This window comes from Myotis nattereri, assembly GCF_964212035.1.
Source record: "Myotis nattereri genome assembly, chromosome: 1".
Taxonomy (NCBI): Eukaryota; Metazoa; Chordata; class Mammalia; order Chiroptera; family Vespertilionidae; genus Myotis; species Myotis nattereri.
In genome coordinates, this window is record NC_138075.1 from 200822976 (window position 1) to 200844146 (window position 21171).

Below are 21171 nucleotides of genomic sequence, written 5' to 3' on the forward strand. Positions count from 1 at the left end.
ACAAAGGCACATCTACTCAAGCATACAGGATACATTTTGTTCAAATCAGTCACCCCAATGACATTTTAAAAATTAAGCTTTTTGAGGTATAATTTAACTGTTCACTTCAAACATCTGCTTTGTTTTCATCTTTTCCCCCAACCTTTACTCAGATCCTTCTCCGGTAATTTCTGCCTTGTAAGGTGGAACAGGCACCTGCAAGGCCTTGAGGAACCCGTTTCTTTATGGAGTGTCTGGCGCAAGCTCTGCATCCTCAAGTCCCAGAGTTGCACACTTCATAGACTGTCCAACCCAAATACATCTTTCTTTTTCTTTTCATCGTTCCATGTTTTGTTATCTGACTCTTGGGGATTATAAATTCCTTACAGAAAATGGCTAGGTCTTATGTTTCTTTTGCATAAAATCTGCCACTGCCATACTGCTGAGCACGCAGTATGTGAAGTAGCTGAGCTGGCACTGCCTGTCAGGGCTTTTATTATCGGGATTGGACCCATAGTCCTGGACTCGGATTCTGGTTCTATCATTTCCTACCCAACAACCTAAGCACATTATTTAACCTCTCTAAACTGCCCAGCTGGCGTGGCTCAAGTTCGTTGAACGTCGTCCTGTGCACCAAAAGGTTGCCAGTTCTTTTCCCAGTTGGGGTACATATGGAAGCAACCAATTAATGTTTCTCTCTCACATAGATGTTTCTCTCTCTCTCTCTCTCTCTCTCTCTCTCTCTCTCTCTCTCTCTCTCTCTCTCTTTCTCTCTCTCTAAGCATGCCTTTGGGTGAGGATTAAAAATAATAAACAAGCAAACTTTTTTCCTCATCAAGAAAATGGAGATAATAGTGCCTAACCCTCACAGCATTGCTGTGAAGAATGAACGAAACAGTCCATATAAAGTACCTGATGGCCCTTGACACAAAGTACAGTGGAGCCTTGACTTAGGAGTGTCCCGACTAACGAGTTTTTTGAGATACCAGCTGTCTCTCGACGGATTTTTTGCATTGAGTTGACAGAGTAATTTGAGTTAACGAGCTCCTTAACAAGCTCAGTCTCAGAACGAATTAAACTCGTAAGTCAAGGCCCCACTGTACATGGCCAAAGCTTTTTTAATATCATCATCAATTTGGGCCTCCAAAATTGACCATTTAAAATGGAAAATTTTTTAATTTATTGAAGTAACATCGGTTAATAACATCATATACATTTCAGGTGTACAACACTGTAATTTGACATCTTGTATACACCTGCATACACCTGACATTTTGTTTACACCAAAAGTTTACTTTTTTTCCATGACCATACGTTTGACCCCTTTACCCAATTCATCTTCACTCCCTTCCCCTCTCGTAACCACCATTCTGTTGTCTGTATCTATGAGTTTGTTTATGTAACATGAAAGCTTTCTAATCTGAATTATTCATAGCCATTACTGAAATTAGTCCATAGCGCTGGCATGTCATAGGACTTGGGTTGTTTTAAGGTTAGTCGAGTGAAATTAGATTTCTAATTCCAAAGAGGCTAAGTAGAAGGTGCTCACCAGAAATCTGCTTACTTGTGCTTATTCGTGCTTTCTTACAAAGTTTTGTTTGTTGTGCATTCATAAGAATAATGTATACTGGATGACTAAAAGCATGCTGAGTAACTGAGTCTGTTCTTCTAAGAGAGCATTATGATTCCTGTGATCTGTGTTAACAGTCAAGATGAGGAAGAGGAAGATGGTTTTCCAGAAGTGCAGGCGTCGCCTCTGCCGTCACCATTCCTGTCTGCCATAATCGCCGCCTTCCAGCCGGTGGCCTGCGAGGACGAAGAGGAAGCCTGGCGCTGCCACGTCAACCAGATGCTCTCTGACTCCGATGGGTCCTGCGCTGTGTTTACTTTCCATGTGTTCTCCAGGCTGTTCCAGGTCAGGGAGGTTTAAGCTTTCTGAATTCACATCATTGTTACCTGATCAAGTTACGGTGTTTTGGTCTAAAATCAGTATCTCAAATTTTAATACTGCCACTGAGTTTCTTTAAAATTTTTTTCCCCCTAAGATAGTGATACTACTAAATTCACACTGTGACATTGTACTGCTGCTGGTACTATATACAGTGACTACTCTAGGTAGCTCCCTTGCAGCAGTTAGAATAAAACTTCAAAACAACTGATAAATTTCCTATAGTGTACCAGGCACCATTGGGGATATCAAAGAAATATAAAGCACTAGAGGCCCGGTGTATGAAATTCGTGCACTGGGGGGCGGGGGAGGTGTGTTCCCTCAGCCCAGCCTGCACCCTCTCACAGTCCGGGACCCCTCGCTCCTTACCACCCAGCTCTCTGCTCCTTAGCACTGCCGCAGAGGCAGGAGAGGCTCCCGCCGCTGCGCTCACCAGCCGTAAGCCCGGCTTCTGGCTGAGCGGTGCTCCCCCTGTGGGAGCGCACTGACCACCAGGGGGCAGCTCCTGAGTTGAGCGTCTGTTCCCTGGTGGTCAGTGCGCATCATGGCAACCAGTTGTTCTGTCTTAGTGGTCGCTTAGGCTTTTATTATATAGACTTGAGGCCCGGTGCACAAAATTTGTGCCCGGGTAGGGTCCCTAAGCCTGGCCAGCAATCAGGACCAATCTGTGGAGTGACTGGTGAGGCGATTGGGTGGCCCCCGCTGGCACCTGCCACCGCTGCCAGTCACCTCCCTCTGCAGGGCGACCAGCAGGGCAATCAGGAGGTCCCCACTGGCACCCGCCTGGCACCACCCACTCTCCAGCCCTGCCACCACTGGTCGCCTCCCCCTGGGGCCTGCAGGCTGGAGGCAGCTCCTGCATTGAGCATCTGCCCCCTAGTGGTCAGTACAAGTCATAGCAACCGGTCATTCCACCAATCATTTGCTGTTGGTCAATTTACATATTAGGCTTTTATTATATAGGATTGTCCCTGCCTTCAAGGAGCTTATAGTCAGTATCCTAAAAACAGTTTAAATACTAAATTAATTAGTATTTTCATTACTGTGTGGGGGACCTTAAAAAATTTAAGATTGCTTCTAATCCTAAAAATAATAAAACAATAATGAGCCAACACTTATTGAGTGCTCACTACATGCCAGGCACCTTGCTAACTTCTCTACATCAAGTATTTCATTCTTACAACAGACCTATGGGATGAAAATATTTTTAGCATTCCGTAGCTAGGGAAACTAAGGCACAGAGCAATGCCACCATTGAAGTCGCTATCCGCTGAACTACCTACCATGCTTCCTCCCTCGCTGAGCCAGTTTTGCTCATCTTGGAAGAACCTGCCAAACACATTTACTGTTGGAGCTTTCCCAACCATTCCAACCTCAGTCTCTCCCTCCTGGAAGTTCCTCAGGGCTCACTAACGGGACCACGGACTTAATTCTGTACTTTTGCATTGCTACTTGATTTTCTGCTTATGTTCTTTTCTTTCCTTTGTCATTCTGAGTTTCTTGATGCCTGCAATTGTGGCTTAGGCCTTTTTAAAAAAATATTCATAATGATACCTAAGAGTGCTGCACAGCCACATGTAGGTACACACCGTCTGTATAATTATTTGACTAAGAGTAATATAGTCTAGTTCACTGAGTGCTCACATGGCTCAGACATTATCTGATTATTTTACGTGGATAACGATACTTGAGTGTTGAGAAGACGTTACTCTTAATGCATTTTTCTGACTTTGATCATTAATGTCAGGTGGCAGTCCATAGCCAAGGATAGTAAATTACATTTACCAAAAATTTTTTTCAGGTAGAACTAAACTTTAGAAGCATGATTCCTCAGATATGTGAGGACTTTATTTCCAAGGGTGTGTAGCATGTACGTCTAATCTCTCTCTCCATAAAAAATATCTCGGAATGGGGGAGTGCATGGCACATGTCACTAGTTTGGGGTTTTTTTCAGGAATACTGTTTCATTAATATTTGATCATTTTTAGAAGCTTTTCCTAAAGTGGTGCCTAAAAACATGGATTTACAGATCAGTTATTAGAATTCTATATGTTGCTACAATAATTTCAAAAGAAAACATTGCCCTAATTAACAAATTATGCTTCTTTACTTAAAGATGAAAAGAGGCGTTCTTAGGAAATATTAAACTTTTTCATATGCTTTTCTCCATAGACAATTCAAAGGAAGTTTGGAGACATAACGAACGAGGCAGTCAGCTTTCTTGGTGAGAGTCTGCAACGTATTGGCACCAAATTTAAAAGTTCGTTGGAAGTGATGATGATGTGTTCGGAATGCCCAACAGTTTTTGTGGATGCTGAAACAGTAAGTTTTTACATGAAGGCTCATGATAAAGACTGCATTTGAATGGTATCATTCAATAAATAGGCTAGTTCAGAATTTTGAAGTGTAAAAGTCCATATTTTCCAACTTGCTTATAAATACCTAGCAAAATACAATTCCAGTGTATTATCTGATTCTGGCCCCTCCCTGCCCGCACCCTCCAGAGTCCTAGATGAGGAAGCTAACAAGTCATGCGGTAGAGATGTCCACTTTTTTCATGATTCCTGAATAAAAGCGGGGAGGGGATGGTTAGGCCTCCCCTGTTAAGAACAGGGTTCTTTGATCTTCCCACCCTGTTTCCCAGCATATTTGGACATGATGCATTAAAGATATTTAAGGAAACTAAGGTTTAAGAAGCTCCAGAGGTGTTGCTTTCAAGGCAGATACTGGTCTGACATGCCATTCTTGCCCGAGCCAGCGTCTGACAGCGTTCAAAGGCCTGCTAGTCCTGCTAACATCCTGGGAACCCCACTGATGCTGCCTCAGCCCTGAGGATGGGGCCGAGTGCAGGAAAGGAACTGGCACCATGCTGGGCCACAGACCAGCCAGCAGACATTCCATGACCCAGAAGTTGCCGGTCTCGTGACCATGACCAGAAATGGTAACCTGGATCAATGGTTTTGATTTGACAGCTGGTGTCGTGTGATTTGCTAGAAACACTCAAGTTCAGTGTCTTGGAGTTGCAAGAACACCTGGATACGTACAATGCCAAGAGAGAAGCAGCTGAGCAGGTCAGTCCCTTTTTACTGTGTGAAAAGAATAGTTTGCTTTTTTCCACCCCTCCAATTTCTTGTATTTATTTTTTTAATTAAAATGATTGTTAATAAGATTATATAGCTTTCAAGGGTATATTTCCACGATACATGACCTGTATATTGCACTGTGTGCCCACCACCCAAAGACAAATGTCTTTCGTCATCTTATATTTGGCCCCCGTTACCCTATACCAGTGATGGCGAACCTTTTGAGCTCGGCGTGTCAGCATTTTGAAAAACCCTAACTTAACTCTGGTGCCGTGTCACATATAGAAGTTTTTTTATATTTGCAACCATAGTAAAACAAAGATTTATATTTTTGATATTTATTTTATATATTTAAATGCATTTAACAAAGAAAAATCAACCAAAAAAATGAGTTCGCATGTCACCTCTGACACACGTGTCATAGGTTCGCCATCACTGCCCTATACTATCCCCTAGCACCCTTCCCTCTGGTAACCACCACACTGTTGTCTGTGCCTGTAAGTTTCAGTTTTCTATTCCACATGTGAGTGAAATCACTTGATTCTCAGCTTTTTCTGATTGACTTACATCACTTAGCATAATGTTCTCAAGGTCCATCCATGTTGTCACAAATGGCAGTATTTCATCATTTCTTATGGCTGAGTGGTATTCCATAGTATAGATGTGCCACACCTCTATCCAGTCCTCCATCACAGGACACTTTGGTTGTTTCCATGCCTTGGCCACTGTGAGTAACGCTGCAGGGAACATAGGGGTGCATATATCTTTGTGAATAAATGTCTTCAAATGTTTCAGGTAGATGCCTAGGAGAGAGATTGCTGGGTCATGTGGTAATTCTGTTTTTTTTGAGGAATCTCCATGCTGTTTTCCATAGTGGCTCTACCGGTTTACATTCCCACCAGCAGTGAATGCGGGTTCCTTTTTCTCCAGAACCTCTCCAGCACTTGTTATTACCTGTCTTGTTGATAACAGCCATTCTAACAGGTGTGAGGTGGTGTTTCAATATAGTTTTGATTTGCATTTCCCTGATAGCTAGAGAAGCTGAGCATCTTTTCATATATCCGTTGGATATTTGTATGTCTTCTTGGGAGAAGTCAATGGGACTATATCAAACTAAAAAGCTTCTGTACAGCAAAAAACCACCAACAAAATGAGATATTTGCAAACACCAGCTCCAACACGGGGTTAATGTCCAAAATACTATTTACAAAGAACTCACACAACTCGGCACCAAGAAAATGAGCAATCCAGGTACAAAATGGGCAGAGGACCTGAAGAGCAGTTTGCTTCCGGCACTAGGAGTGTTAACCGGCCGCTGAGTAGCTGAGAGAAAAGAGGACCTCTGAGCGCTTGCCTCGGGGTTTTCCTGAGCATCTGAGGCCTCGGGGCTCTCTGTCCAGTGAGTGCCTGTCTGGCTTTCCGAGGTTAGCCCTCTGAGAGCACAGTGGGAAATCTGAGCTTTATAAAGAGCTTCCGTGTGGAGACCACATGGCAAGTGGAGAGATAGAAGTCTTTCTCTGAGGATACATTATGGTGTGGTTGAAAGAATCTGCCATCTGTGACCAGGCTGTGAGCGTTTTCCTGTGATGTGTGTGCGTGGGTGGGCAAAGGCAGAGACGAGCGCGTGGTAGATGATAGGTAGCGCCTGCGAAGAGGTATTTCTTCATCTCCAATCTGGCGAAGCACAGCAGTTCTCTTCCCAGGTAGTAAGCGCTTTCAATTAGCAGGGGCAGAAAAAACCGAAAAGAAAAAAAGAAATGCTTTTCCTTTTCACACAAACTGTATACAGTAGACATTTTTTAATAGAGTAGATGGGTCTTAAGTATCCATCACAGGTAAAGGCCTATGAAAAATGAAGTATAGAACCTGTCTCTTATTCCTTTAATAGTCCAGATAAGAATACAAGGCACAAGTACAGTATGTGAATAATTAGGGACAAAATTAAAGTGTCACTTAAGGTATAACTATAAATAAAAGTACTGGCAATAAAAGAGACTTCCCAAAATTGAAAGGTCACTTGGGCGGTTAGGACACTTCATGGAATGAGATAGGACCCTATGCCTTGACAGATGGTAATTTTAGATTGGGGGATTATTTTAGGGAGAGAAGATGGTATGAGAAAATACTTGTATTAGGGCTTTCTGCCCTTATAAGGAAAAGGGATCTTATATTTGGACTGAAAGAATGTTGACAGATTGGAAGAATTTTCAACATCAGGAAAGAAATGAGCAAGATCTGGTCATTTTACAAATAGTAATGCTCTATACATTCTCAGACATGTCTTTTGGGTACATATGTTCTCTTACCAGTTGAGTATCCAGGAGTGGAATTGCTGGGTCATGGTATATATGTATATTCTACTTAAGTAGATTCTGCCAAGCACTTTTCTAAAAGAGATGGTATCAATTTACAGCCCCTTCAGCAGTGTGTTGCTTCTTATCTTTGTCACCACTTGGTACTGGCAACTTAAAAAAATTTACTCATTGTAGAAGGTGTGTGGTAGCATATTTGACATTATTTTGCATTTCCCCTGATGAATATTTGAGCAACATTTCATATAGATAATCTTCGTTTAGATGCTTTGTGAATTGCGCCTTTTCAAGTACCTTGTCCATTTTTGAAAATGGGTTACTTGTGGTTTTCTGATTGATTTGTAGTTGTTTTAAACCAACGCCTTTTATTGGATGGATGTATTACATATTTTTCCCCTCTGTGGCTAGCATTTTCAGTATCGTGGTGGCATCAGTCAATAAACAGAAGTTCTCGGTTTTAATTAATCTCACATTATCAGTCTTTTCCATTACGGTTAGTGCCTTCTGTTTCTTCAGGGACGTAGCTTATCCTGGAAGCTGCAGTAAATTGTTGCAGTGGTGACCCCGGTGCCTGCCCCTCTGTCCACACCCCTTTGCTGTTCTTCCGTCAGGAGATGGAGTCCGTTCCCCCGCCTGCAAGTGGAACGGCCTGTGACTGTTCTGACCGAAGTTAGACACGTTGTTGGGCAGCTTCGGAGACTAACATGTCAGTGGCTTTTGCAGCTTCTGCTTTTGCCATCGTGCCGGTCAGAGTGTAAATTGGGAGGAATTCTGAAAAACTATTTGGGCTCTAGCCTACTGGAGGATGAGGTCCTGTGGAGGAGGGTGGAGGAATCCCAGCTATGAAGGCAGCGTGGCAGCACAGACGTGGGGCCAACCTGGGACTTCCAGCCTGAGTCAAGCCATCACATGACTGTACACTCGGGGTGGTCCTAGGCAGAACCAGAAGGAACTCCCAGCCAACACATGCATTTGTCTGGTTGTTTTAAGCCAGTACCATTTATAATAAGACACCAAGTACCTGCAAGTACGTCTAGTCAGATGCTCTAGACCTCCACACAGAAAACCCCAAATATCTCTGAACAAAATTAGAGGCTAAATTTATGGAGAACTACACCGTATTCATGAGTCAGAAGACTCGATAGTGCAAAGGTATCATTTTCCCCAAAAATGATATGTAGGTTTAATGCAGTGTTGTTCTAAATCTCAGAGGGTATATTAATGAAAATTGACAGGCTAACTATAATTTATATGGAAATGCAAGCACCAAATACTAGGACAATCTTGTTGAACACAGCTCAGCAAACTATAGTCCTCAGGTCATATCGGGCCCACTGCCTGTTTTGTGTAAAGATTTTTTAGGAAATAGCCATCCCATTTGTTTACATATGTCCAAGACTGTTTTTGTAATGCATCACTACGTTACGTATTGCAACAGAGAATGTATGGTTTGCAACGCCTAAGATAGTATCTGCTCTTTACAGAGTCTTCCAAACCTTGTCCTGAAGAACAGCAGCTAGGTCTAAACAATGCAGTTAGTGAGACCTATTAGAAATCTCAAATGGGGCAGTACTGGCATAAAAATAAATAGACCAGTGGAATGTAATAGAGAATCCGCATATATAGTCATATAACTCACAGCAAAGGTGCTATTGCCACACATTGGGGAAAGAATGTTCAAGAAGTTATCCTGCCGAAACCGGTTTGGCTCGGTGGATGGAGCGTCGGCCTGCAGACTGAAGGGTCCCAGGTTCGATTCCGGTCAAGGGCATGTACCTGGGTTGCGGGCACATCCCCAGTAGGAGATGTGCAGGAGGCAGCTGATTGATGTTTCTCTCTCATCGATGTTTCTAGCTCTCTGTCTCTCTCCCTTCCTCTCTGTAAAAAATCAATAAAATATATATTAAAAAAAAAAAGTTATCCTGAATCCATTAAATATTTGTATGGGGGCGGAATGAACTTTGGTTTGGTTCTTTTCTGAACTACCATCTCCCTGTTTCTTGTCCCCCCTACTCATTGTAACCTTTTTTCCTCCTTTCTGGTCTTTTCTATCAATGATATATTTTTTACTATTCAGTTTCCCCTCTAATAGTTTCTCAGTTATACATCCCTTTATTGTTCCTGCGTTTCTCCAGGATCGTGGGTGCGTGAGTGAGCGCCTTAGGTGTTTATCAGGGCCCTGCTGTGTCGACAAGCACTGGACAATTTGTCTTCCCAGAACCACGAGACCAGAAATCTCCGCTTACCTTTCTAGACTCCCAGATGCTGCTGCTTGGTTTCTAAGCCTCTCCGCCTGCACGTGATAAACATAGGAACAGCGAGTGTCCCTCAGGGGAAATGACACGCTGACTGCTAAGGTCTCTCCTCTGCAGTTACTTCTTCTCCAGGATCCTCAGACCTCCCAGTGCAGTGAAACTGTAGGCCGCCACTTTCTCTCCCACCTCTGTGCCTAGGGACATGCGTAAGAACGTGCCCTTGAGTAAACACCGGGATCAATGTAGGACTCCCTTCTGTGCTTTTCTCATACTCCCTAGATCCTGCTAATGGTATGCGGCTTCTATAGATGTCCGTGGAGGACTGGCCTTACACAAGCTCCTCCATCATGCCCAGAAGCCAAACCTCTCAGGTTAAGTTTTAACCTTCACTTGAGTAAAGAAAACATTGTGACAGGAAGACTGATTAATGTGAAATAGAGCAGCAGTCACCAACTGGTGGTCTGTGGACCACTGGTGGTCCATGAGGTCCGAAAGGTTGGCGACCACTGAACTAGAGGGTATTCTATACACAGACGTATTCTATACTGTGTCTGTGTACTCTGGTGGGAAAGGTGTGGACCTGTACTTTTCAGGACGTTATACAGCCCGTGGGACTATTAGCCATCTCAGTTATTTCAAAACAATCTCTGAATGGGGTTGGGGTTTGTCTTTTAATAGAATAAAATCAGAAATAATTATGTTCAATAATGCCACCAAATGCCGTATCACTGGACATATAGTATAAAAAATATTCAGGAAAGCCCTAGCCTTTTTGGCTCAGTGGATAGAGCATCGGCCTGTGGACTGAAGGGTCCCGAATTTGATTCCAAGGGTCCCGAATTTGGCTCGATCCCCAGTATAGGGGGTGTGCAGGAGGCAGCTGATCAGTGATTCTCTCTCATCATTCATTCTCTCTGTCCCTCTCCCTTCCTCTCTGAAATCAATTTTTAAAAAAATATTCAGTAAAAATAGGCCATTAAATCTATTGAAATTTTTCCAAATGTATTGGTTTACTTGGACAAATTGGACTGGATTAGTGATGATGATTAAGAGTATAAGCTTTTTCACGTCATGTGTGGATAAAGAGTCATGTACCATCACGACTGAATTTTGCTGATATGCAGAAATCTCCTAAGACGCTTTGACAGTGGCTGCCAGCAGTTCTGTCTCACCAGGAAAGCTTAACATGTTTTCGTTTTGAGCTGTCAAGCAAAGGGCCTGAGGCCAGTGCAGTCTGAGGGACCGGGATAAAAGGGACAGGAGGTCAGAGATTGTTTTGAAATAACTGAGCTGTCTCATTGTAATTCTTTGCATGAAGAATGTTAAGCTACAATTGAGAATTTTAAATGTCTATCTTCAAAGTCTGCCCTTTGAAGATATTTCAGTCTTCAAAGGGCAGACTTAACATAGCTGGTAATTTTTCCCAAAGTCCTAGTAAAAAATGTCCCTATGATTTCTTATTAAATGACTTTTATTTGTATTATAAAATACACCAAATTAAAAAAAAACACTAAGATTTTAAAAACAAATATTAATACTATCAAACTGTCAAAACCTAGGAGCCTAACTTAAAGGCTTTTCGTGATCTTCCCTATTAAACCACATGGGATTTTATTTTTATTTGACCTTAAATAAATAGCCAACTTCAGGAATGACATTTGGCTCCTATACCCAATATTCTTTGGAAATAACTTAGCATTCATTACTGTCCAAAAGAGTAAGAAAAGAGATATAAAAATAAGATTTAAAATGGATTTGGGTTTCTGTTTCACTAATTAAAACTAAAACTGATACCACCAGCCTTCTGAGATTCACACTTCTGATCAGCAAAAGGACCTGGTTGATTCTAAGTTGTCCTTATTAAGTTGGCTGGAGGGGAATCACATCTCTCATTTCCCATCTTACATCAGGCCAGGGTCAGGCAGAGATTGTGAAGACTGTTCTGCACTGAAGTGGAGCACCACCTCCCTGAAGAGAGGGCCCTACTCATATTTCTGTTGATAAGGGCCCAGAAGTGTGTGCATCTAGTTACACTGACGGTGTCATCCTGCTTGGTTTGTTGCATATACACCGTGAGACAGTTAACTTTTAAATTTGTTCTATACAACAGCCTGTTGTTATATTACCAATGCCACTGCACAAGTACCACATCACAGTTCACTGTCACTTCTTTCTTTAGTGGTTAGACAATTGCAAGAGGACATTTGGCACCAAAGAAGATATTTATAGGATCAACACAGATGCACAAGTAAGTTTCCTATTCTTCGTTTTGCTGTATTTCTGTACCGAGTAAAACTGTGTGCATGCTCTAATGTCCTTATGTGATAGTCCTAGAAAAAAGAATACGTATAACGTTTTTCATTTTTGCTATCGGAGCAATCTTTGTAAAAGTTAGGTTCAATGAAATACTGGCTTAGTAATGAAAAAATTCACTTCAATCAAAGTGAATGACCAGCTTATGACTGAAGCTTAATAACATTCAGTAGATAGGCTTGATGGCTATCTGGACAGTCCAAGTCACTTTTAGCTGCATCTGCCTCTTTCAAGAAATGTCTGTTCTTCATTGGTATTCTGCAGATAAATGGTCTGGTTAGGAATGCAAACCCCAAAATAAGGTTATATACATTCATATTAACCTTTCTAAACAGGAAATTCTGATTGGATAAACTGTAATGTTTTTTACTAGTATAAAATTCAATGAAATAAAATAGTATTTTCTTAGAGAAAATACTAACACATACATCATATTAAGTGAGGATAAATTAAGACTTACAAATTATTCTAATAAGATTACAACTTCATATGAGGAAGATACATTCATCAGTGACCTTTGCATTTGACATCAGAATTCTAATCTTTTTCAACATCAGTTATATTGTTATAGAGTTCTAGTCACTGTAAAAGTTATGGTACCATTATGAAGAAAATTTGAAGTTTTTTAAAAAACTGAAATGCTGAGGAAATAATGGCATACTCTTAATACATGTTAACTATTTGCCAGGCACTGTACTAAGTATTTCACATTCATTATCTCTATCTTAACAACTCTGTCTAGTAGATGCTATAATTATCCCCATTTTGCAGATGAGGAAATTGAGGTTCAAAGAAGCTAACTTATCTAAAATCAGTAAGTAGCCCTAACTGGTTTGGCTCAGTGGATAGAGCATCAGCCTGTGGACTGAGGGTTCCCAGGTTGGATTCCAGCCAAGGGCATGTACCTTGGTTGCGGGCACATCCCCAGTGGGAGTTGTGCAAGAGGCAGCTGATCGATGTTTCTCTCTCATCGATGTTTCTAACTCTCTATCCCCTCTCCCTTCTTCTCTGTAAAAAATCAATAAAATATATAAAAATAAAAAAAAATCAGTAAGTAAGTAGAATTAAAATTCAAAGCTAGGCAGTCCTGCACTGTTACAAAGAAATTGTCAAATCATGTGTGTAAAATAAGGAATTAACCCTGGATTAGAGTTAGATCCTTTGGGTTCTAGTTCTGACTTTGCCACTACTTAACTGCATGGCTTAAGCAAGTAATATACTCCTTTTTTCCTATATAAATTAGGTGTTTAGACTAAGTGATTTCTTATATCCCTTCTACCTTGAAGAAAATGAGTTCCATCTCCCAAAGTCTACTTCAATTAATCTTGCTCAAGGTTTTCTGCTAAATGAAAACTGTACATTAAGATTTCATTTACGTCTCTCTTCTTTCATATTCAGCTCTTGAGAGCGGGGACCTTTTTACACATTATCTGTTAAGTGTCCCTGTGTACCAGTGTAGTCTTTTGCATAACAAGCAATCTATAAATAGTTATTTAAAAATAAAAGAGAATGTATATGCAAATTTCCATGTACTTAAAAGGTATTAATTTAAAATATACAGTGTTAGCATATTTAGTATAATTTATGGTAATTCAGAGCTATAGAATCAATTACAATTGTGTTATTTCCTACAATTATAATCATAAACATTATCAGTGATTTCTTCTCCATTACATCCCATAGTAGAGGCTATGGATATATGCACATAGAGTTAGCTCTGTTTTTTTATTTATACTAAGAGAAGAGGGAAGAGGTATTTAAAATTCAAATAATTATTAATTCCCATATAAAACCTTAGAAATTTAGATATGCTAATAAGTTTGACACTGGATTGTGCTCAACTAATGTTCACAGAATGGCTGCCTAAGTAATTTATGGTAAGCAGTAGGGAGCTAAAAGTTCACCTTTGCTTAGCAAATCCTTTCTAAATTGAAAGAAATAAGTGTTATATAAGTAGTTCTTCTGCGGGAACTACTGAGAAAAGCAGGCTTCAGAGGGGACTTTTAGAAGCAGTATTTACATTATGGCAACTGCTGTTTTAAATAGAAAACATTTTTCTCCGTTAATGAGTAGGTCTGAGTTGCTGTAGATGTTTTAATGTAATAGTTTTTAAGTATGTATTTTGCATACATTATCTTATTTGATTCAAACCTAGTAGGTTTGAGTTTCTGAAGTTTACTAAATTATATTGGAACGCAATTTAAAACACACATCTACTTTCGCTATTTTACCTCCTGACTTGGCACCAATTCTGGCAACATAGGACCTAACTAGACAGTGAAAGGTAGGAAGCCTAGAATGAGCCACACCAAAGATAATCTTCTCGTAGGTAAGTATTAAGATTATAAGCCACCTCCTTTCTGAGAACAGTAATCTGCTTATTTCCTAGTGAGAAATTTTCTCCTTTCCTAAGAAAATTTTATGACACTTGGCATTTTTTTAAAGCTATAAAGATTTATTAGATAAAGACCACTTATAATAGCCAGGTTTCTCAAGATCACATTAGTTCGATTTTCTTCATAACTGTTACGCAGAAATAAACTGTAGCCTAAATATAAATTTTTATTTGGCAAAGCCTTAACAAACACCCTGGATTGCTACAGTAAATGTCTAAAAAGTTTTCTTCTGGAAATGGCATCATAAATTTTTCTTTGGGGTGTGATTAAATGTTCTTCCGTTTGCCTGGGACATCTGTGACCCTAGTTAAAATGATCTTACACTAATTCTTGGTCTTTTTCTTCCTTTGTATTTTTGTGACCCGATCACCTTCTTGCTTAGCAAATGGAAATTCTAGCAGTAAGTGACCTGTCTTAATTTACAGACTATTTATCCATGTCAGACAAACTGGTTTTCATTTGCCATTTGTGACCCAGCGGTGTTTTGTCATGGACGGCTACTTTAAAAGTAGTGTGCGCTTCAGGTTTGCGTGGCCCTAATCTATGAAATGTGGTCCAATAAAAACGTGATTTTATAATCAATATGTACAACTAGCACTTGCCTTCTCATACATTTCCAACTAACATCTCCTTTTAAGTTTCTTCATTTTGAAAATCAAAGTGCAAATGTTAATTTCATTGTCTCATTTCAATGAGATTACAGTGTGTGTTTTTAGAAAAATTCATTTTTAGCTAAGCGATTATCCAGTTTTACTCTGCTTTAACAAGCACTTATTGCTAAATGTAGTGAAATATATGTATCATGATGCGGCAAAAGCATATGCATTTGAATTATGAATTTAAAGTTTTAAGTAACAGTGAATCCTTTTTAAAGCATCCAATATGTTGTCTGCTTTAAAATTCTGTCTAATGTGAAAATGTGCTTCACACTAAAAATGAATTATGTAACCAACAATACTTTTAATCAGTCTTCAAAGCATCTTTCATCAGCTTCATACTGTATTAACTTGCTTACTGCAGAAAAATAAATGCCAGGACAATTTTAACAGCTACTTTACAAATTTATTGGAAATATGTGGTCTAGTCAAATATGGAAAATCACACCTAAACTGTAATGCAATGTTATTTATTTCTAGGAACTGGAGCTCTGTCGAAGATTATACAAATTGCATTTTCAATTACTACTTCTGTTCCAAGCCTACTGTAAACTTATCAGCCAAGTAAACGCAATAAAAAATGAAGCAGAGGTAAATATTTAATTGTACTAGGCATCGATTAACTGATTCTAGAAAGTTAAAATGTACACATGTATATATACTGTATATATCCCTTGTAGGAGAGCTTAAGTCCGAAGTCACACATAATGAATCATTTCTTATCAGAATTGTTCTTTGAAATGATATGCTATTTCCAGACCTATTAGTAAATGAGGCAGTAGATACCCAGCAGTCTTAAAAGGTTCATGACCTTAAAGGTCACAGTAGCAGCAATAGATCATCTGTAATCGAAAGTCTGGTAAAGCGCATCAACCCCATATAGACATTCTATTATTTTGTAGTCTAATGATGCACACAAGAATAAGCATATAACGAATAGATTCAGAGGGTAGTGACTTTAATCTCTTTTTCCCCCATTTTCAACCACTGATACTAAACCATCACTGGGGAAATGATTTAATATTTTTTAAGTGGTTAAATGTAAAAGGATATACATACACATACTGGTTTATATAAAATACATTGGGCTGCCCAGCCAGTGTGGCTCAGTGGTTAAGCATTGACCTATGAACCAGGAGATCATGGTCAGGGCACATGCCTGGTTTGCAGGCTCGATCCCTGGTAGGGGTTGTGCAGAAGACAGCTGATCACTGATTCTCTCTCATCATTGATGTTTCTATCTCTCTCTCTCCCTCTCTGAAATTACACTGGGTAAATAACCTTTTAAAATATAAAGACTTTGCTGTCAAAAAAAATGTTTATGATCCCTCCTAACAGTAAATGTATTTTTACTATCCAAGATGAAGTACAGATCACATGTTAAAACCAATATAAACATTAGTTACAACCTGTTTTACTTATTACAATGTAACATTTATTATACTTATTACAACCTTTTTTTTTTTTTAATTTTGAGAGGAAGGGGGTGGGAAGAGAAAGATATCGATTTTTTTGTTCCACTCATTTATGCATTCATTGGTTGCTTCTCGTATGTGCCCTGACCGGTGATGGAACCCGCAACCTTGGAATAGCTCTAACCAACTGAGCTACCCAGCTAGCGCCAACCTGTTATTTTATCCAGAGTATTTAGAAGACTACTATTGGGTGGCTAAAATTATTTATCCCTACTCAACAGAGAACTTAACTGCCCTTAAATAGTAAGCTTAACATCTGAACATCTTTGTCACAGCCAATTAAATGCTTGTTTTGTGGATGAATATACAACTAGATCCCTTTAAGGTGTGTTTACTTTTAGGTCAGCAACATGTCCGAGGAGCTGGCCCAGCTGGAAAGCATCCTCAGGGAAGCGGAGTCCGCTTCTGAAAGTGAAGAAACTGACATTTCCAAAGCTGCACAAACTACTATAGAAACTGCCATTCACTCTTTAATTGAAACTTTGAAAAATAAGGAATTTATATCAGCGGTAGCACAAGTCAAAGCTTTCAGGTAAAATGTGAACGGATTTTAAGGAGATGCCTTTATACCTGCGATTTTCAACCTTTTTCATCTCGTGACACAAAAAGTGATTGCTAAAATTCTGTGGCACACCAAAAAATACATTTTTTTGCTGATCTGCTAAAAAAAAATTGTATAATTTTGATTCATTTACACCAAGTAGCTATTTTTGTTACCTGCTGTAACTTTTTTTTTTTTTTGACAATCTAAGGGAAAAGAGGCCAGTCCCCCAAACTAAATAGTCAGGTATTGCATGTTTTGAAAATTCCTGTGGCACACCAGTTGAAAATGACCGCTTTATTAGATTGGGAGTTTACAGTGATTGGGTTTTGGTTTTCATTTTGATGATTCAATAGCAGATCTCTGTGAAAGGCAAACATGATTTTGTTCACTCTCAGTGATAAATTCAGTAATCTTTTTGCTCAAATATTAAAACAATGCCCAGTGAAATGTTGTCTCAGGTGTTAACTTAAAATGTAGTTAACCTTAATAACTGCCGGTGGGGCCTCAGAACTTAAAAGCACTGTGTATTACTTTCAGAGCTCTCTGGCCCAATGACATCTTCGGCAGCTGCGAAGACGACCCTGTGCAGACGCTGTTACACATTTATTTCCATCACCAGACGCTGGGCCAGACGGGAAGCTTTGCAGTTATAGGCTCTGACCTGGACATGTCAGAAGCCAACTACAAACTGATGGAACTCAATCTAGAAATAAGAGAGTCTCTACGCATGGTGCAATCATACCAACTACTAGCACAGGCCAAACCAATTGGAAATTTGGTGAGCACTGGATTCTGAGAAACTTCATGGATTTAGGAAAGAAACTAAACTGAAGATTATTAAGAATATTAACAAGCACCTTTTATGAACCCTTGTAATTCACTGATAACTTTTTCTGGCAGCATCCACAACCACAGTGTAACTAATGTCAAAATCAAAGATCTGCAGAAGAAAAAAAAAAAAAACTAATTGTTTAACAGCTGCCAATACCTCCCACAAGAACTACAAAGAAGGGATTTTTAAATTACTTAACCTATGTGGATGGAAAAGGGCTAAAAGTGATGCATACAAGTACATACATTGCTTTCTGGAGAAACCGATTGTAAGAACGTTTGCAATAATGGCCTCTCATACGGAGACCATTGGAAAGCAGGTGAAATGAGGCTGGTTCGTTTTAGCTGAAGGCCTGCAACGCTGCTTGGATTCGCAGCAGTCACAAGCATCACCCACAGTTGATGCTTAATTATCTACATGAAGAACATCCAGTCGGATAGATATACACAGAAACTTATTTGCAAAAACCATTGACTTTTCAATATGTGGGATCAGGGTGTGGGTGTTTTGTTTTTTAGTCTGTATACGGAACTGTGTGCGTGTGAGCTGGGGTGTGTGAATACGTGATAGTCCTATTTTCAAGGTATGGGTGTTTGGTGACAACATCTCAGAGCATGCCTGAAAGAGCACTGCAAGATTATTTTTGAAGAAATTTTATTTTATTAGATCTAACTCTTCATAGTGTGTAAATGTTAGAACATTTTAATAATATTTTAAAACTGGGCTCTCCCAGTATTTCAAAAAGAAATAATATATCTGTTAACGTTATTGGAATGCTGCTCAGTTCTCTGATCAGTGCTTATGTTATGATTGTTGATAACTAACCAAAGTAGATGCCTGCAGAGACTTTAAAATGTAAAATAAAGATGTATGCTGCCCGTCAGCTATTCTCATTAGAAAAGTTAACTTATTTTACTCCATAATTATAGAAACTGTATAGATGAAAACCAGTATTTTTCTTGTACATTTGTGCAATGCACTGTTATACAAGAACAGGTGTACAAAGCTAAAGAAAAAAATTGTGGTCATCGATGATAGACTACACGACTTGCGGGCTCTGAAGTCTGCAGAATTCAAGAAGAGAGGTGCAAATGCATTTTTATATGTTTATTCGGGACTCAAATGTTTCACCCGAAAGGAACCTGGGGTTATGGGGGGAAATGAGAGGAAGCCTGAAGACCGACTACCAAAACATGCAATATACTTAGCCACTGTCTAAGCCTGTAGCATAACATGAACTGGATTCTCTGTCCTTTTTTAAATAGCATTTTGTAAAAGAAATGAATGTAGTCCCACAATTCCTCTGATTTGAAAGGAACACCCTTGTATTTTTTATATGCATCTCTTATCCACTGTGACTTTTCTTTTAAAACTGGGCTCTGGGGTTCCAGAGTTTAGAATGTAGGAATGAACTGCTTAGTTTTGCCTTTTCTTGGGGGTGTGGACACTGCCAGAAATGTAATTATGCTCAAGTGCATTAATTGAAGGCACAGTGCACCCTGTTGGACTGCTGACTATAGTTATGTTACCGGTAAAGTTCCCTAACTGGTCACGGCACATCCATAATCACTGTATTTTTTGACCCTGATAAAACCAATTATTTTGATGGTGTCCTGGTACTGTAAATGGTGTCCTTTAAATTATTTAGTAACATTTGGGTGTGGGGCAGGGAAGAGAGGGCTGGTGTCCAGAGAGACACCACATTTTACATCCTATCTTACCATCCCCTATTTTTCCTCACCTTCCTTCTATCCTTTTTGTTAAAATAAAAAGCATTGTAGTTGTTGGTTTGTGTTGTATTTTAAGAAAAGATGATTTTAGTGTGCATCATTTAGAAACTTTACAAATTATCTTCATTATTCAATATGATTTTCCATAAAAGGGGGAGAACAAAATTAGTTGATTACCTGCCCTGGCTGGTTTGCTAACAGTGGTTAGAGCATCAGCCCTGAGACTGAAGGGTTGCGGATTTGATTGCAGTCAAGGACATGTACCTCAGTTGCAGGCTTGCTCCCTGGCCCCCGTCGGGGTGCATGCCAGAGGCAACCTATATGTCTCTCCCCCTCCCTTCCACCTTCTAAAAATCAATGGAAAAAATATCCTCAGGTGAGGATTAACAACAAAAATTAGTTGATTACCCAAATCAAACCTTTCAAACAATTGAAGTTTGCTTTCATGTTTGTTTATATGTAACTACATCCATTAATAATGTAATGAAAATTAACACACCTGCAGAAATCAAGATGCAAATGTACAATCATTAGGATTGTCCTTTTTCCAAAGGGTTTTCCTCAAACCTGTACTTCTTTGCTCCTGATCCTCTAAATCCACACTATACACTTATTGACAAAATATATCAAATGTTTAACTTATTAAACACCTTAATCATTTTCAAAATAGTTTATAAAATAAACCAAAAGAAGAGATCTGGACGTTCCCTCACACTACTTCTAAAATAGAAGGCCAAGGGGTTTTTACACAATGCAGAAAATATTTCCTGCTGTCGGTGACATAACATAACCGGTTTGGTTACAACCTAAAATTTAGCAAATAGTTACGCATCTTTTGGAACAGACTCACCGAGTCTCCCCGCTTCGGGTCTGTGAGAACTGCTCAGATGCCACGCCAGCATAACCTCGGCGGGAGGAAAGAAGATACCAGAATCAATGGAATTACAATTGTGTTTTATGACTAAAAATTTTTTTCAAAGTAATACACTGTTGCTTTAGCAAATGTAGGAAATGTGAAGAAAATTATCAATTTCTTGACACCTACAGATCACAGTAATCTGGAGTACTTCCAGACTCTCAATCTCGCTCAAAAAATTCACATTCATAAATTCCTAATTGTATACATACAGCTCAATATCATCTCATTGCTGGAATGTTATCACTGTAACTCTTTAAAAAAAAATTTTTTTATTTCAGAAAGAGGAAGGCGAAGAAAAACATCATTGATTGGCTGCCTCCTGCATGCCCCCTACTGGGGATCGATCCTGCAATCCGGGCATGTGCCCTGACAGGGAATCAAACCGTAACCTCCTAGTTCATAGGTTGACATTCAATTGAATCACACCAGCCAGGCATCACTGTAACTCATGAAAATGATGTTTTGTGCCACTTGATTCAATGTCTGAATCCCTACTAAGTAAAACATAGTCTGATCCTTGCTTCTCTCAACTATAAAATAGGGTTAGCTGCTCTATTAGGAAATTTTAATTACCCATGTTAATAGCCAATGAATTTCTCTCAGGAACCAAAGCAGGTATCTTTCTACTGTTCCCTCATTCATTCAGCAAATGCCTGAGAGCATACTGTACACGGCATGCTTGCCGTACCAGTCAAATGAGTTTCGGATTCCTACACTCGACTAAGTAAC

The 21171-nt window shown here is 39.5% G+C and overlaps 1 protein-coding gene across 1 annotated transcript in view; it reads left to right on the top strand.

The window, feature by feature from the left end:
* The window catches only part of FRYL (FRY like transcription coactivator), a 245410-nt gene extending 225832 nt beyond the window's left edge, over window positions 1-19578 (top strand). The window contains exons 57-64 of the mRNA XM_081097652.1: window positions 1687-1894; window positions 4100-4249; window positions 4900-4998; window positions 11757-11825; window positions 14669-14686; window positions 15423-15533; window positions 16759-16949; window positions 17499-19578. Coding sequence (XP_080953778.1) covers window positions 1687-1894; window positions 4100-4249; window positions 4900-4998; window positions 11757-11825; window positions 14669-14686; window positions 15423-15533; window positions 16759-16949; window positions 17499-17757 — 1105 coding nt within the window. The 3' untranslated portion in view covers window positions 17758-19578. The remainder of the gene's footprint in view (window positions 1-1686; window positions 1895-4099; window positions 4250-4899; window positions 4999-11756; window positions 11826-14668; window positions 14687-15422; window positions 15534-16758; window positions 16950-17498) is intronic.
* Window positions 19579-21171: the final 1593 nt, after the last annotated feature.